The sequence below is a fragment of the Hemiscyllium ocellatum genome, chromosome 40 (genome assembly GCF_020745735.1).
Source record: "Hemiscyllium ocellatum isolate sHemOce1 chromosome 40, sHemOce1.pat.X.cur, whole genome shotgun sequence".
NCBI classification, from domain to species: Eukaryota; Metazoa; Chordata; class Chondrichthyes; order Orectolobiformes; family Hemiscylliidae; genus Hemiscyllium; species Hemiscyllium ocellatum.
Window position 1 is genome coordinate 1,845,890 of NC_083440.1, and position 18,379 is coordinate 1,864,268.

The 18,379-nt window shown below is 53.7% G+C and overlaps 1 protein-coding gene across 1 annotated transcript in view; it reads right to left on the reverse strand.

The window, feature by feature from the left end:
* The window catches only part of LOC132834521 (FACT complex subunit SSRP1-like), a 36,845-nt gene extending 20,568 nt beyond the window's left edge, over nt 1-16,277 (reverse strand). The window contains exons 1-6 of the mRNA XM_060853441.1: nt 15,456-16,277; nt 13,098-13,283; nt 10,430-10,535; nt 7,693-7,883; nt 5,538-5,768; nt 3,554-3,657 (exon numbers count right to left, since the gene is read on the reverse strand). Coding sequence (XP_060709424.1) covers nt 3,554-3,657; nt 5,538-5,768; nt 7,693-7,883; nt 10,430-10,535; nt 13,098-13,283; nt 15,456-15,515 — 878 coding nt within the window. The 5' untranslated portion in view covers nt 15,516-16,277. The remainder of the gene's footprint in view (nt 1-3,553; nt 3,658-5,537; nt 5,769-7,692; nt 7,884-10,429; nt 10,536-13,097; nt 13,284-15,455) is intronic.
* Between the last annotated feature and the right edge of the window lie 2,102 nt (nt 16,278-18,379).

Genomic DNA, 18,379 nt, shown 5'->3' on the forward strand with positions numbered 1-18,379 from the left:
AAAGGCTGAGGGACTTGAGGCTGTTTTCACTGGAGTGAAGAATGTTGAGAGGTGACTATATCGAGACGGACACAATAATCCGAGGGTTAGACAGGGTGGGCAGGGAGCCCTTTTACCTTCGGATGGTGATGGTTAACACGAGGGGACATAGCTTTAAATTGAGGGGTGATAAGACAGATGTCAGAGGTAGATTCTTTACTCTGTAGGATGACACGGTGACTCAGTGGTTAGCACTGCTGCCTCACAGCGCCAGGAACCCGGCGTCTATTCCCACCTCCGGACCACTGTCTGTGTGGGGTTCGCACGTTCTCCCCGTGTCTGTGTGGGGTTCGCACGTTCTCCCCGTGTCTGTGTGGGTTTCCTCCCACAGTCCAAAGATGTGCTGGCGAGGTGAAGTGGCCATGCTAAATTGCCCGGAGTGTTAGGTGCATTAGTCGGGGGTAAATGTAGGGGAGGGGAATGGGTCAGGGTGGGTTACTCCTTGGAGGGTCAGTGTGGGCTTGTTGGGCTGAAGGGCCTGTTTCCACACTGTGGTGAATCTAATCTAATCTACTCAGAGTAGTAGGGGCGTGGAACGCCCTGCCTACAACAGTAGCAGCCTCATCAACTTGAAGGGCAATGAAATGGTCATCGAATAAACATATGGATCAAAATGGAATAGGGGGAGGGTAAATGGGCTTCAGACTGGTTCCACAGGTCAGTGCAACATGGAGGGCCGAACGGCCTGGACTGTGCTGGAATGCTCCATGTTCTGTAAGTGTTGTTACAAACGTGCAAGGGACCCCGAGTATCGAACCCAGTTCTGATCCCCTTACTTGAGGAGGGATGTCGGTGCATTAGAGGCAGTTCAGGGGAGGGTCACTTGACTGATTCCAGAGATGAGGGGATTGCCTTATGCAGAGGGCCTGAACAATTTGGGTGGCACAGTGGTTAGCACTGCTGCCTCACAGCGGCCAGGGACCCTGGTTCAATTCCCGCCTCAGGCGACTGACTGTGTGGAGTTTGCACGTTCTCCCTGTGTCTGTGTGGGTTTCCTCCGGGTGCTCCGGTTTCCTCCCACAGTCCAAAGACATGCAGGTTGGGTGAATTGGCCATGGGAAATTGCCCGTAGTGTTAGGTGAGGGGGTCAATGTAGGGACTGGGGACTTGCTGGGCTGAAGGGCCTGTTTCCACACTCAGTAATCTAAACCTAAATCAGGTGTCCGCTCCCTGGAGCTCCTCAGAACAAGGGGGGATCTGAATGCTAAGATGCTGAAGGGGGCTGACAAAGCAGATGGAGAGAGCCCGGTTCCTCGCCAATGACAAGTCAGAGATTTGGAATAAGGGGGAGCAGATTTCACCAAAGAGAGTGAGGAAGGATATCTTCTCTCGGAGCGTGGTGAATCCGGGGAATTCTCTGCCCCAGAGGGAGGGGACCGGCTCCGCTGGAAGAGGAGATGGACAGATTTTTCGGGTTGAAGGGGTCCAGAGAGCGGGCAGAAAGGAGGGGAGGGGGGTTCAGCTATAAATGGCAGAGCAGGCGCCGAACGGGGTTGTCCTCCAGGCAGTTTGCCAATGGCTCTGGGTGGAGACGGGAAGGAGGGGGGGGTCAGGGTGGAGCCGGGAAGGAGGGGGGAGGTGAGGGTGGAGCCGGGAGGGAGGGGGGAGGGGAGGGTGGAGCCGGGAGGGAGGGGGGTCAGGGTGGAGCCGGAAGGAGAGGGGAGGTCAGGGTGGAGCTGGGAGGGAGGGGGGAGGTGAGGGTGGAGCTGGGAAGGTGGGGGGGGGGGGGGGGGTCAGGGTGGAGCCGGGAAGGAGGGAGGGAGGTGAGGGTGGAGCCGGGAAGGGGGGGGGGGTCAGGGTGGAGCCGGGGGGGGGGGGGGGGAAGAGGGTGGAGCCTGGGGGGGGGGGGGGTGGAGCGGGAAGGGGGTGGGGGGTGGTCAGGGTGGAGCCGGGAAGGGGGGGGGGGTCAAGGTGGAGCCGGGAAGGGGGGGGGTGGTCAGGGTGGAGCCGGGAAGGGGGGGGGGGGGGGGTGGTCCGGGTGGAGCCGGGAAGGGGGGGGGGGGGGGGGGGGGGGGGTCAGGGTGGAGCCGGGAAGGAGGGGGGGAGGGTGGAGCCTGGAAGGGGGGGGGGGGTCAGGGTGGAGCCGGGAAGGGGGGGGGGGGTCAGGGTGGAGCCGGGAAGGGGGGGGCGGGGGTCAGGGTTCAGAAGCAGCCCCGTGGACTGGGTGTCACTGAACCGAGTCCCCCTATCCTTTTAGTTCCCTTGGCCAGATACACCAGCGCTGTGTTTATTGATCTGCGTCTCCCTGCAGCCCCTGGCGATGGGGGAAGAGTTCAAGTGACAGAGTTGGGAAGTTGGGAGGTGGGTATTTTTGTTTCGTTGTGGTTCCAAAAGGACGGTTTGTGTTAACGGGCGGTTTCGTGGTTACAGAGAGAACCCAGGTCAGTGCTGTCTGTCCCTCAGCACTGGTCACAGCCGGTGTACTGGGGAGAGCAAGTCCCTTCCCGGAAACCTTGTGACAATCCCAGCTTCACCGGCAAAGTTCCCCGAGTGGAATTGGTCACAGCCCACGTTGCAGACTCTCTCGATTCCCCCCGCCCGCTCCATCTCACACCCACAAGGAGCCCCTCTGCACTGCTCCAGCGCACACACAGCTCACCGTCCACAGCCCCCCGCACCCCTGGCCAGCTCACCGCCCACAGCCCCCCACACCCCTGGCCAGCTCACTCCCACAGCCCCCTACACCCCTGGCCAGCTCACCGCCCACAGCCCCCCACACCCCTGGCCAGCTCACTCCCACAGCCCCCCGCACCCCTGGCCAGCTCACTCCCACAGCCACCCGCACCCCTGGCCAGCTCACTCCCACAGCCCCCCGCACCCCTGGCCAGCTCACTCCCACAGCCCCCCGCACCCCTGGCCAGCTCACTCCCACAGCCCCCCGCACCCCTGGCCAGCTCACTCCCACAGTCCCCCGCACCCCTGGCCAGCTCACTCCCACAGCCCCCCGCACCCCTGGCCAGCTCACTCCCACAGCCCCCCGCACCCCTGGCCAGCTCACTCCCACAGCCCCCCGCACCCCTGGCCAGCTCACTCCCACAGCCCCCCGCACCCCTGGCCAGCTCACTCCCACAGCCCCCCGCACCCCTGGCCAGCTCACTCCCACAGCCCCCCGCACCCCTGGCCAGCTCACTCCCACAGCCCCCCACACCCCTGGCCAGCTCACTCCCACAGCCCCCCACACCCCTGGCCAGCTCACTCCCACAGCCCCCCACACCCCTGGCCAGCTCACTCCCACAGCCCCCCACACCCCTGGCCAGCTCACTCCCACAGCCCCCGCACCCCTGGCCAGCTCACTCCCACAGCCCCCCACACCCCTGGCCAGCTCACTCCCACAGTCCCCCACACCCCTGGCCAGCTCACTCCCACAGCCCCCCGCACCCCTGGCCAGCTCACTCCCACAGCCTCCCACACCCCTGGCCAGCTCACTCCCACAGCCCCCCGCACCCCTGGCCAGCTCACTCCCACAGCCCCCCACACCCCTGGCCAGCTCACTCCCACAGCCCCCCACACTCACTCGCTCATGTTCAGGGTCAGGGCCAGATCGTCGTCCTTCGAGAACAGCAGAATCAGGAAGTGGTACCTGGTCTGCCCCTGTTTGATTGGAGGATCCAAACTGATCTGTAAGAGAAGGCAACCAATCAGCTTCCAATCTAACCCCGTGCTGTCCCTGTCCTGGGGGTGTTTGATGTGGGGACAGTGTAGAGGGAGCTTTACTCTGTATCTAACCCCGTGCTGTCCCTGTCCTGGGGGTGTTTGATGTGGGGACAGTGTAGAGGGAGCTTTACTCTGTATCTAACCCCATGCTGTCCCTGTCCTGGGAGTGTTTGTTGGGGGACAGTGTAGAGGGAGCTTTACTCTGTATCTAACCCCGTGCTGTCCCTGTCCTGGGAGTGTTTGATGGGGGAACAGTGTAGAGGAAGCTTTACTCTGTATCTAACCCCGTGCTGTCCCTGTGAGTATTTGTTGGGGGGACAGTGTAGAGGGAGCTTTACTCTGTATCTAACCCCGTGCTGTCCCTGTCCTGGGAGTGTTTGATGGGGGACAGTGTAGAGGGAGCTTTACCCTGTATCTAACCCCGTGCTGTCCCTGTCCCTGGGAGTGTTTGATGGGGGACAGTGTAGAGGGAGCTTTACTCTGTATCTAACCCCGTGCTGTCCCTGTCCTGGGGTGTTTGATGAGGGGACAGTGTAGAGGGAGCTTTACTCTGTATCTAACCCCATGCTGTCCCTGTGAGTATTTGTTGGGGGGACAGTGTAGAGAGAGCTTTACTCTGTATCTAACCCCGTGCTGTCCCTGTCCCTGGGAGTGTTTGTTGGTGCTGAAAATGTGTTGCTGGTTAAAGCACAGCAGGTCAGGCAGCATCCAAGGAACAGGAAATTCGACGTTTCGGACCAGAGCCCTTCATCAGGATGAAGCCTTCCTGATGAAGGGCTCTGGCCTGAAACGTCAAATTTCCTGTTCCTTGGATGCTGCCTGACCTGCTGTGCTTTAACCAGCAACACATTTTCAGCTCTGATCTCCAGCATCTGCAGACCTCACTTTTTACTCGAAGTGTTTGATGGGGGACAGTGTAGAGGGAGATTTTCTCCATAGCTAACCCCGCGCTGTCCCTGTCCCTGGGAATGTTTGATGGGGGCACAGTGTAGAGGTAGCTTTAATCTGTACCTAACCCCGTGCTGTCCTTGTCCCTAGGAATGTTTGATGGGGGACAGTGTAGGGAGCTTTACTCTGTATCTAACCTCGCACTGTCCCTGTCCCTGGGGGTGTTTGATGGGGGGACAGCGTAGAGGGAGCTTTTCTTGTTGTGGTTCTGTTCGCCGAGCTGGAAGTTTTTGCTGTAAATGTTTCGTTCCCTGGCTAGGGAACATCATCAGTGCTGTTGGAGCCTCCTGTGAAGCGCTGCTTTGATGTTTCTTCCGGTATTTATAGTGGTTTGTTCTTGCCGTTTCCGGGTGTCAGTTTCAGCTGTAGTAGTTTGTATGTGGGGTCCAGGTCCATGTGTCTGTTAATGGAGTTTGTGGATGAATGCCATGCCTCTAGGAATTCCCTGGCTGTTCTCTGTCTGGCTTGTCCTATGATGGTAGTGTTTTCCCAGTCAAATTCATGTTCCTGGTTGTCTGAGTGTATGGCTACTAGGGATAGCTGGTCGTGTCGTTTTGTGGCTAGCTGATGTTCATGGATGCGGATTGTTAGCTGTCTTCCTGTTTGTCCTATATAGTGTTTTGTGCAGTCCTTGCATGGTATTTTGTAAACTACGTTAGTTTGGCTCGTGCTGGCTATTGGGTCCTTTGTTCTAGTGTACCACTATAAATACCGGAAGAAACATCAAAGCAGCGCTTCACAGGAGGCTCCAACACCACTGATGATGTTCCCTAGCCAGGGAACGAAACGTTTGCAGCAAAAACTTCCAGCTCGGCGAACAGAACCACAACAACGGACACCCGAGCTACAAATCTTCAACCAGCTTTTCTCCATAGCTAAACCCGCGCTGTACATACCACGAAGAACATTTGCCGCTGATCCTTGTGGGGCAGGAGGAAGAGGCGGAGGACAGTGGTGTACGGGATTTTATAATCAAACGTTTTGCCGTGAAGATGCAGGAATGCTGGGTAGATGCGAATATCGTAACGGCCTCTCGGTGTGAGGCACTGCAACTCTCTGAAGATACACAGCGCGTCTCCGGTGGCCTGGATAATATCAGCCTTCGACAGGACATTCTGGGAGAAAGCCTGGGAAAACAGGAGGCAGGTCACAAAGGTCAGGAATCCCAGCAGTCAAACCAGCAACACCCCCCTGAATTAACCAGCAACGCTAACCTTAATACCAATGCTCAGAGAGCGGATGGAGAGTCTCCAAACGGAGGGCTAGGGGTCGACAGAAACGGCCTTCAACAGGAGGGTGAGGGGGTCTAGAGAGGAGGGGGTTAGAGGGAGGGACAGTGAATTAGAGGGAGGGCGTTTGAGGGGAGGGTCAGTGAGTTAGAGGGAGGGTGTTTGAGGGGAGGGTCAGTGGGTTAGAGGGAGGGTGTTTGAGGGGAGGGTCAGTGGATCAGAGGGAGGGTGTTTGAGGGGAGGGTCAGTGGATCAGAGGGAGGGTGTTTGAGGGGAGGGTCAGTGAGTTAGAGGGAGGGTGTTTGAGGGGTGTTGTTTGAGGGGAGGGTCAGTGGATCAGAGGGAGGGTGTTTGAGGGGAGGGTCAGTGGGTGAGAGGGAGGGTCTTTGGCGGAGGGTCAGTGGGTGAGAGGGAGGGTGTTTGAGGGGAGGGTCAGTGGGTGAGAGGGAGGGTCTTTGGCGGAGGGTCACTGGGTGAGAGGGAGGGTGTTTCAGGGGAGAGTCAGTGGGTTAGAGGGAGGGTCTTTGGCGGAGGGTCAGTGAGTTAGAGGGAGGGTGTTTGAGGGGAGGGTCAGTGAGTTAGAGGGAGGGTGTTTGAGGGGAGAGTCAGTGGGTTAGAGGGAGGGTGTTTGAGGGGAGGGTCAGTGGGTTAGAGGGAGGGTGTTTGAGGGGAGAGTCAGTGGGTTAGATGGAGGGTCTTTGGCGGAGGGTCAGTGAGTTAGAGGGAGGGTGTTTGAGGGGAGGGTCAGTGAGTTAGAGGGAGGGTGTTTGAGGGGAGAGTCAGTGGGTTAGAGGGAGGGTGTTTGAGGGGAGGGTCAGTGGATCAGAGGGAGGGTGTTTGAGGGGAGGGTCAGTGAGTTAGAGGGGTGTTGTTTGAGGGGAGGGTCAGTGGATCAGAGGGAGGGTGTTTGAGGGGAGGGTCAGTGGGTTAGAGGGAGGGTGTTTGAGGGGAGGGTCAGTGAGTTAGAGGGAGGGTGTTTGAGGGGAGGGTGTTTGAGGGAGGGTCAGTGAGTTAGAGGGAGGGTCTTTGGCGGAGGGTCAGTGGGTTAGTGGGAGGGGGTTTGAGGGACGGTGTTTGAGGGCAGGGTCAGTGGGTTAGAGGGAGGGTCTTTGGCAGAGGGTCAGTGGATTAGAGGGAGGGTGTTTGAGGGGAGGGTCAGTGGGTGAGAGGGAGGGTCTTTGGCGGAGGGTCAGTGGGTGAGAGGGAGGGTGTTTCAGGGGAGAGTCAGTGGGTTAGAGGGAGGGTCTTTGGCGGAGGGTCAGTGAGTTAGAGGGAGGGTGTTTGAGGGGAGGGTCAGTGAGTTAGAGGGAGGGTGTTTCGGGGAGAGTCAGTGGGTTAGAGGGAGGGTGTTTGAGGGGAGAGTCAGTGGGTTAGAGGGAGGGTCTTTGGCGGAGGGTCAGTGAGTTAGAGGGAGGGGGTTTGAGGGGAGGGTCAGTGAGTTAGAGGGAGGGTGTTTCGGGGAGAGTCAGTGGGTTAGAGGGAGGGTGTTTGAGGGGAGAGTCAGTGGGTTAGAGGGAGGGTCTTTGGCGGAGGGTCAGTGAGTTACAGGGAGGGGGTTTGAGGGGAGGGTCAGTGAGTTAGAGGGAGGGTGTTTCGGGGAGAGTCAGTGGGTTAGAGGGAGGGTGTTTGAGGGGAGAGTCAGTGGGTTAGAGGGAGGGTCTTTGGCGGAGGGTCAGTGGGTTAGAGGGAGGGTGTTTGAGGGGAGGGTCAGTGGTTAGAGTGAGGGTGTTTTGGCAGGAGGGTGAGGGGTCTGGAGGGAGGGTCTTCCATAGGCACGTGAAAGCTCCCGAGCAGCGGGTATCTGTGGACCGGCCTCTCCTACCTCCACGGGGTCCATGCCGTCCTCCTGGGACGGAGGCACGTAGAAGCGTACTTCCATCAGGGAGACCTCAGCATCATCGTTTTGGTGGAACTCCAGGGTGACCTCATTCTTCCCCGTGGTGCACTGTGAGACGTTCGACAGCGGGATTTCAAATGCCGACTGCTCGCCGATATCAAAGGAAAGTAACTGCCCTGTGGGAAGAGTGCGTGGGGAGGAAGGACAGTGAAGAAACCCATTGGCCTCGCACTGCAATGATGATTCCCATTAAACCATCACCACCTGAGTGAGAGCGCTCTGCAGGGGAGGAACCATGTGGACGCTCAGTGTGCGTTTCCATCTCGTCTGTGTGCAGTTCTGGTCTCCAAATTTGAGCAAAGACATTCTGGCTATCGAGGGAGTGCAGCGTAGGTTCACGAGGTCAATTCCTGGAATGGCGGGATTACCTTACACTGAAAGACTGGAGCGACTGGGCTTGTAAACCCTTGAGTTGAGAAGACTGAGAGGGGATCTGATTGAGACATATAAGATTATTAAAGGATTGGACACTCTGGAGGCAGGAAACATGTTTCCGCTGATGGGTGAGTGCCGAACCAGAGGACACAGCTTAAAAATACGGGGTAGACCATTTAGGACAGAGATGGGGAGAAACTTCTTCACCCAGAGAGTGGTGGCTGTGTGGAATGCTCTGCCCCAGAGGGCAGTGGAGGCCCAGTCTCTGGATTCATTTAAGAAAGAGTTGGATAGAGCTCTCAAGGATAGTGGAATCAAGGGTTATGGAGATAAGGCAGGAACAGGATACTGATTAGGAATGATCAGCCATGATCATATTGAATGGTGGTGCAGGCTCGAAGGGCTGAATGGCCGACTCCTGCACCTATTGTCTATGAAGGCGGAAACCCATCTCAGGTGTTCCTTCCCTGAGGGGTGACATCTACCATTTTGTTTTAAACATGCATTTAAATAACTTCGTTAAAATGCTTGAGGTGAATAGACTTGCGTAAGAATGCGACGTGAATTCAGGATCAGACAAAGGGAGGTTTATTTGGAAGTACTAGCTTTCAGAGCGCTGCTCCTTCATCAGATAGTCGTGGTGGAGGATCACAAGACAGAGACTTTCTAACAAAAGATCACGGTAATTCTCTGCTGTGAAGTCCGACCCTGGACTATAACTTGGTGGTGTGTCATTTTTAAACACTGTCCACCCCCAATCAGAGAAAGTGAGAACCACCCAGAAAGTCAGGTCATGTGCAGGGAGAAAGGGTATGGAATAGCAGAAATACAGAAATCGTCATCTCTGGAGTGGTTGGCACGGCAAACTGAGCTGAGGGAGCTTGAAATGAAGGAGACGGCCGCAGAAGACACAAGGTTAAAGTTCACATATTTTGTCCCCTAAAGGTGGACTGGAGGTCTAAGACAGCATTTGGCGTGGTTACCTTCAGTAGTCAGAGCTCCGAGTATAGCAGTTGGGAGGTAATGTACAGGAGATTGGTTAAGGCCGCTGTGTACAGGTCTGGTCACCCTGCTCTGAAGAGGAGATGATTAAAGTAGAAAGGGTGTAGCAAAGATGAACAAAGATGCCAGCTGGAATGGAGGGTTTGAACTTGAGAGAGAGAGAGAGACTGGATAGGCTGGGGCTATGTTCTGGGTGAAAGTGAGGACTGCTAATGCTGGAGATTACAGTCCACAGAGTGGTGCTGAGAAAGCACAGCAGGTCGGGCAGCTTCCGAGCAGCAGGAAGATCGACGTTTCAGGCAAAAACCCTTCACCTGCTGTGCTTTTCCAGCACCACACTTGAGGCCCACTTTCCCTCGAGCGTAGGAAGTGACCCCATAGAGGGGCATGGATAGGGTAAATAGCAATGGTCTATTCCCCAGGGTGGGAGAGTCCAAAACCAGAGGGGCATGGCTTTAAGGCGAGAGGGGAAAGGTTTAAAAGGGAGACGAGGGCAACCTTTTCACACAGAGTGATGCGTGTATGGAGGGAGCTGCCAGGAGGAGGAGTGGAGGCTGCTACAATGACAACGTTTAAAAGACATTTGGACAGGGACATGAACAGGAAAGATTTAGAGGGATGGGGGCCAAACGCTGCCAAATGGGATTAGATTAATTCAGGCTATCAGGCCAGCCCAGATGAATTGGAACCGAAGGGTCTGTTTCTGTGCTGTATGATTTTATAACCTGCAGAAAATACGTACAGTGTTAACACTCAGTCTGTCATTCCCAGAACGAGATGTGAACTGAAGGGTGACAGTAGGAAAATGCTGGAAAAAAGGTGATGACATATAAACCAACTCAACTTGAAGCATGTTTCAAGTCGATGCAAGTTAAGGCCTCACAGAGTTTGGGGATTTGTAACATCGTTCTCAAGACAAAGGTTTCAGAGGTTATTTCTGACACCGATAACCAGCATTCAATAATTCTGGGATAGCACTACCCTCTGTCAACACTATGCAACGGTCCCTCAGCACTGACCCTCCGACAGTGCGGCCCTCCCTCAGCGCTGACCCTCCGACAGTGCGGCCCTCCCTCAGCGCTGACCCTCCGACAGTGCGGCCCTCCCTCAGCGCTGACCCTCCGACAGTGCGGCCCTCCCTCAGCGCTGACCCTCCGACAGCGCCGCACTCCCTCAGCGCTGACCCTCCGACAGTGCGACACTCCCTCAGCACTGACCCTCCGACAGCGCCGCACTCCCTCAGCATCATTCCGAGCTTTTCTGACACAAAGGATGACTCACTCACCGTTAAACCGAGCCGTTCCCCAGTTCCAGCCCTTCACACACATCTCCTTCTCCTGCAGCTCCACCTGGTAATGGGATTTGAAATAATCTGCCATCTTGTCGAAATCCTGCCAGAACAAACCACGAGGTATTAGGGCCGGACTCAAAGACTCGAGCACCTCCTCCTGACAGAGTTGGAATTAACTGAATCATTGTCAAACAGGGAGAATTCGGGAGTTTACCACAAGCAAGAGTCCACATACAGCAAGAGAGGAGAGAGTGAGAGAGAGCAAGGGGGAGAGGAGTTAAGGTAATAGACCTGCAGATGCTGGATTCGGAGCTGAGAACGATAAGTGCTGGAGATGACAGCGGGTCCGATACCATCCAGGGAGAAACAACTAACTCACGTTTCAAATCGAGATGACTCTGTCAGAACCGACGTCACGTTTACTCCGAGAGGAACGGAGTAGAATCTCGGGATGTTATGCTCCAGTTATTCAGAGTAAATAGTGAGACCACATCTCAAACACTGCCTGCCTTAGCTTCTCCTGCTTTAAGGAATGATACAGCCCATTGGGGGGCCGGGACAGAGAAGGATAACGGGATAACCAGAATGAGTGGGGCAGCACTTGGTCGAAACGTTAACTCGGTTTTTCTCTCCACCGATGCGGCCAGACCTGCTGAGCTTTGCTAGCAGTACTTACTTCAGGGTCTGCACTTCAGATTTCCAGACGAGGGAAGGTCATGACTAGCAAGTAGAGACAGCTGTCCACTTAGATGACACTTAGAGCACTGTACACAGTTCCCGTCTCCATATCCCTCAGACCCACACTGGGAGCACTGTGCACAGTTCCTGTCTCTATATCCCTCAGTCAGACACACACTGGGAGCACTGTGCACAGTTCCTGTATCTATATCCCTCAGTTAGACCCACACTGGGAGCACTGTGCACAGTTCCCATCTCTATATCCCTCAGACCCACACTGGGAGCACTGTGCACAGTTCCTGTATCTATATCCCTCAGTTAGACCCACACTGGGAGCACTGTGCACAGTTCCCATCTCTATATCCCTCAGACCCACACTGGGAGCACTGTGCACAGTTCCTGTCTCTATATCCCACAGTCAGACCCACACTGGGAGCACTGCGCACAGTTCCCATATCCATATCCCTCAGTCAGACCCACACTGGGAGCGCTGTGCACAGTTCCCATCTCCATATCCCTCAGTCAGACCCACACTGGGAGCACTGCGCACAGTTCCCATCTCTATATCCCTCAGACCCACACTGGGAGCACTGTGCATAGTTCCCATCTCTATATCCCTCAGTCAGACCCACACTGGGAGCACTGTGCACAGTTCCCATCTCTATATCCCTCAGACCCACACTGGGAGCACTGTGCACAGTTCCTGTCTCTATATCCCACAGTCAGACCCACACTGGGAGCACTGCGCACAGTTCCCATATCCATATCCCTCAGTCAGACCCACACTGGGAGCGCTGTGCACAGTTCCCATCTCCATATCCCTCAGTCAGACCCACACTGGGAGCACTGCGCACAGTTCCCATCTCTATATCCCTCAGACCCACACTGGGAGCACTGTGCACAGTTCCCATCTCTATATCCCTCAGTCAGACCCACACTGGGAGCACTGTGCACAGTTCCTGTATCTATATCCCTCAGTTAGACCCACACTGGGAGCACTGTGCACAGTTCCCATCTCTATATCCCTCAGTCAGACCCACACTGGGAGCACTGTGCACAGTTCCCATCTCTATATCCCTCAGACCCACACTGGGAGCACTGTGCACAGTTCCCATCTCTATATCCCTCAGACCCACACTGGGAGCACTGTGCACAGTTCCCATCTCCATATCCCTCAGTCAGACCCACACTGGGAGCACTGTGCACAGTTCCCATCTCTATATCCCTCAGACCCACACTGGGAGCACTGTGCACAGTTCCCATCTCTATATCCCTCAGTTAGACCCACACTGGGAGCACTGCGCACAGTTCCCATCTCTATATGCCTCAGTCAGACCCACACTGGGAGCACTGTGCACAGTTCCCATCTCCATATTCCTCAGTTAGACCCACACTGGGAGCACTGTGCACAGTTCCTGTCTCCATACTCCTCAGTTAGACCCACACTGGGAGCACTGTGCACAGTTCCCATATCCATATCCCTCAGACCCACACTGGGAGCACTGCGCACAGTTCCGGTCTCCATATCCCTCAGTCAGACCCACACTGGGAGCACTGTGCACAGTTCCGGTCTCCATATCCCTCAGTCAGACCCACACTGGGAGCACTGTGCACAGTTCCTGCCTCTATATCCCTCAGTCAGACCCACACTGGGAGCACTGTGCACAGTTCCTGCCTCTATATCCCTCAGTTAGACCCACACTGGGAGCACTGTGTACAGTTCCGGTCTCCATATCCCTCAGTTAGACACTTTGAGGGAGCTGAGGAATAAGGGACACTTACCCTTGTGAGTGGGTGAGGGAGAGAGTGGGGTAGATGGAACGTGACGAGGGGAGATCACCTCGGAGGTGGGTGCGGTGGGTTGGGTGAAAACGAGTTGTCAGACAGAATCCTAGTGCTGCCCTGTCCGTGGCTGGGTGGAGGTTGTTAGACACTCCTTTGGGAGAGCTCCAGGCCCGTTCTCTCTCTCTGTGTCTACACTCACCCCTTCCCGGAATCCATCAAACTTGCAGAGGTTGCCGTTTTTCAGTTGTAGCCTGATGCCGTAGCCCCTGGCCACTCGGCGCCACACTCCATCGCTGACATCTGAGGCTTGGACACTGTCCACTTTCCCAGTCTTGCTGTTCTTAAAGACGATGGTGTGGTGGCTGAGTCGCAGTCGGCCATCGATCTGCAGTCAGAGGTCAGAGGTTAAAACAGACCTCTGTACACAAACCCCGAGATCCCCACCCTCACCCACACGACCAGGGACTGAGACACTCCGGACAGGATAGTGAAGGCAGCATTTGGTCAGTACAGGGGTTGGGAGATCATGTTGCAGCTGTACAGGACACTTGATAGATCACCTTTGGAAGACTGCTTTCAATCCTAAAGGAAGGATGTTGTGAAATTTGAATGGGTTCAAAAAAGATTTACAAGGATGCTGCCCGGGTTGGAGCTACAGGGAGAGGCTGAACAGGTTGTTGTCCCTGGAGCGTCGGAGGTGACTTTATTAGATTAGATTAGATTACTTACAGTGTGGAAACAGGCCCTTCGGCCCAACAAGTCCACACCGACCCACCGAAGCGCCACCCACCCATACCCCTACATTTACCCCTTACCTAACACTAGGGGCAATTTAGCGTGGCCAATTCACCTGGCCCGCACATCTTTGGACTGTGGGAGGAAACTGGAGCACCCGGAGGAAACCCACGCAGACACAGGGAGAGCGTGCAAACTCCACACAGTCAGTTGCCTGAGGCGGGAGTTGAACCTGGGTCTCAGGCGCTGTGAGACAGCAGTGCTAACCACTGTGCCACCGTGCCACCCCCACATAAAGACTTATGACATCATGAGGTGCACGATAAGGATAAACAGGGGACACAGTGGCTCAGTGGTTAGCACCACTATCTCACAGTGCCAGAGTTCAATTCCAGCCTCGGGTGACTGTGTGGAGTTTGCACATTCTCCCTGTGTCTGCGTGGGTTTGCTCCGGTTTCCTCCCAGAGTCCAAAGATGTGCAGGTCAGGGAAAATTGGCCAGGCTAAATTGCCCATCGTGTTAGGTGCATTAGTCAGAGTGAAATGGGTTACTCTGAGGAGGGTCGGTGTGGATTGGTTGGGCTGAAAGGCCTGTTTCCACACTGTAGGGAATCTAATCTATAATATAAAACTAGAGGGTGTAGGTGAGATGGGAAAAGAGACCTCAGGGGCAACTTGTTCACCCAGAGGGTGGTACGTGTATGGAATGAGCTGCCAGAGGATGTGGTGGGGGCTGGTACAATGACAACATTTAAGAGGCATTTGGATGGGTATATGAATAGGAAGGGTTTGGAGGGATATGGGCCGGGTGCTGGCAGGTGGGACTAGATTGGGTTGGGATATCTGGGTCAGCATGGACGGGTTGCGTGGACCCTCTTGGGGAGGGTGGTCAAGCAGAGAGGGCTCGGTGGGGAGGTCGAATCGAGGCTTTCACTATCACGAGGGGCTTACCATCCCCCGATGGAGGTTAACGTGCAACTTTTCCACACAGGCACCTTCCCACTCCCAGGACAGATGTGATCCCCATCCCCCATTTAACGGGAGGCGGTGGCCTAATGATATTATCATAGAACACAGGTACGTACAGCACAGAACAGGCCCTTCGGCCCATGATGTTGTGCCGAGATTTGATCCTAATGTAAAATATTGTAGCTTAACCTACACACCCCTCAACTCCCTGCTATCCATGAGCATGTCCAGCAGTCGCTTAAATGTCCCCAATGACTCTGCTCCCACCACCACCACCACTGGGAACGCATTACTACTCTCTGCATATCGCTAGGCAATTAATCCAGGGTCAGGAGTGGTGCTGGAGAAACACAGCAAGTCAGGCAGCATGTGAGGAGCAGAGGAAAAAACAAATCGACATTTCGGGCTGGAGCCCTTCACATCTGGAGACCCAGGTAATGTTCTGGGGGACCTGGGTTCAAATCCTGCCCTGGCACATCACGGGATTTGGAAATCAATCCAAAAAGCAAAGAGCGCGGCATCAAGATGCTGATAAGTACCTACGGATCCCTTGTGAACTCCCACCCGGTTCACTCGTCTCTGTAAGGGAGAGAAATCTGTCAGCCATACCTACGCGAGCCCAGACCCACGGAAATCTGGTCGAGTCCTACTTGGCAACAAATGCTGGAGCAGTCGGTTATGCCCACACACCGAGAACCCACACCGAAAATCCAATATCGTGCCACAGTCCCCCCCCCCCCCCGTCTCAATTGCCCCCGACCCTGTATCTTCCACCAACCCCTCCCCGTGCCAAGAGAGACGTTCACTCCCGCACAGTTCCCCCTCCCCAGCAACCCCGTCGCCCGAGTACACACCATTATTCCTTTCAGCTCCTGGTAGATATCGTTGTATTCCAGGACGTCGGAGCTCGCCATGTTTCCCTATTCAGGGGACGCCCCCTCCCCCCCACCTCGGATCCGCAGTTGGATGGGCAGGCTACCGCGTGTCAAGAACGCGTGGGCCGTCCTGCTCTGCAGCAGGGGTGACAGGAGGCTGGGGGAGCGCTGCCTCACCTCAGGAGCACGGGCGGGGATCTGCAGCAGCGTCAGACGGGGAACACTGGGCACCACGCGGTGACTGCTCTCAGCTCCTTTCACCGGTGATGAAACCTGCCCTTTGCTCCTTAGCTGTAGACCAAAGGCCTGTTGGTCTCTCTCTGCCTGGGTCCCCAACGATCTCCTATCCCTCTCTGCCTGGATCCCCAATGATCTCCTATCCCTCTCTGCCTGCGCCCCCAATGATCTCCTATCCCTCTCTGCCTGCGCCCCCAATGATCTCCTATCCCTCTCTGCCTGGGTCCCCAACGATCTCCTATCCCTCTCTGCCTGGGTCTCCAGCGATCTCCTATCCCTCTCTGCCTGGGTCTCCAGCGATCTCCGATCTCTCTCTGCCTGGGTCTCCAGCGATCTCTCTCTGTCTAGGCACTCAACGATCTACTGTCCCCCTCTGATCTACCCAACGACCCCTTGTTTCTTATCCGCCCAGGCTCTCAGCACCCGGTCAGCCGACGGAGGATGCTCGATCCCAGACGAGCCCCCCCGTTCCCCACAAACACGACTTCCCAGTTTCTACCCCCTGCTTCTCGGCTTGGTGACCCGACGGTCCTCCGCCTCTTTCTGCTGAGCCTCTGCCTACCCTCACCCCCACCCCCCCCGCGTGTGTCTCAGTCCTCCTCCCCCAGAAACAAAAGGATTATTCAGATCACTACCACCCCTCACGGACAAGACAGATCCCTACCCCTACCCCCTCAGGGACAACACAGATCCCCCACCCCCTCAGGGACAATACAGATCCCTACCCCCACCCCCTCAGGGACAATGAACCTCCACCCCCTCAGGGACAACACAGACCCCCCACCCCCTCAGGGACAACACAGACCCCCCACCCCCTTAGGGACAACACAGATCCCCCACCCCCTCAGGGACAACACAGATCCCCCACCCCCTCAGGGACAACACAGACCCCCCCCCCCACCCCCTCAGGGACAACACAGATCCCTACCCCCACCCCCTCAGGGACAACACAGACCCCTACCCCCACCCCCTCAGGGTCAATGAACCCTCACCCCCTCCCCCTACCCGCCCACAACCCACTGAAGGACAGGACAGCGGCCGCTCTGCCCGGAACTGTTCCGCTCCCGCTGCTACCCGCCGGCCGGCACCACGTGACTGAGGGGGCGAGAAGAGACGGAGACGGAGACCGGAACCGGAAATCAACAACCCTGCGCGGCGCGGGCGGCGGCTGGGCGGGACCCGAACCGGAAACTTGATGACGTGCCGTGCCGTGCCCCGCCCCCGCTCCTCCAGCGGGAGGCGCACACACACACACACACAAAAGGGGCGGATCACGTGGGAGACAAGCGGGACCAGAAACGGAAGTCAAGGGGGAAGGTTCAACCGGAAGCGAACGTGCGTAAGAAGAAAAAGTTTATTGTTTTTAACATTTTGATTTACTCACTTGTTTCTGTTTCTGTTTCCCCTCAGGATTTAAAAGGGGAATTAAAATCCGAGCTCCCTCTGGTTTATTTTCTTCATGACCACCCTTTTCCCGCGCTCAGGCGGGGGTCAGGGGTCAGGGGTCAAAGGGAAAAACCGCCAATGAATAAAGTTAAAAATAAATAAAAAGTCCAATCAATGAATAAAGTTAATTAAAAACATTAAATAATAATAAACATTCGGTAAATGAATAAAAACTATTAATAAACAATAAATATAGTAAATGAATAAAAATTCATGAAACTCATTAACAAAGGAAACAATAAGCAATAAAAATACAGTCAATTAATAAAAATCATAAATAACGGTCAATAATAATCAATAACAAATGAATAAAGACCGTTAATAACAGTAAATAATCAATAAACATTGTCAATGAATAAAGATCATCCATAACAGTCAATAATAAACAATAAATGTACAGAAAATGAATAAAGATCATAATAACATTAAATAATACACAATTAAAATACAGTAAATGAATAAAGATCATTAATGACATTAAATAATACACAATTAAAATACAGAAAATGAATAAAAGTCATTAATAACTAAATAGTAAACAAATATACAGTAAATGAATAAAGATCATTAATGACATTAAATAATAAACAACTAAAATACAATAAATGAATAAAGATCATTAATAACTGTAAATAATAAACAATAAATGTACAGTAAATGAATAAAGATCATTAATGACACTAAATAAAACACAACTAAAATACAGAAAATGAATAAAAATCATTAATAACTGTAAAGAATAAACAAATATACAGTAAATGAATAAAGGTCATTAATGACATGAAATAATACGCAACTAAAATACAGAAAATGAATAAAGATCATTAATAACTGTAAATAATAAACAATAAATATACAGTAAATGAATTAAGGTCATTAATGACATTACATAATACACAACTAAAATGCAGTAAATGAATGAAGATGATTAATAACTGTAAATAATAAACAATATACAGTAAATGAATAAAGATAATCCATAACATTAAATAATACACAATTAAAATACAGAAAATGAATAAAGATCATTAATATCAGTAAATAATAAACAATAAATATACAGTAAATGAATAAAGATCATTAATGACGTTAAATAATACACAACTAAAATACAGAAAATGAATAAAGATCATTAATAACAGTAAATAATAAACAGTAAAATACAGTAAATGAGTAACTATCATTAATAATGACAAATAATAAACAATAAATATAGTAAA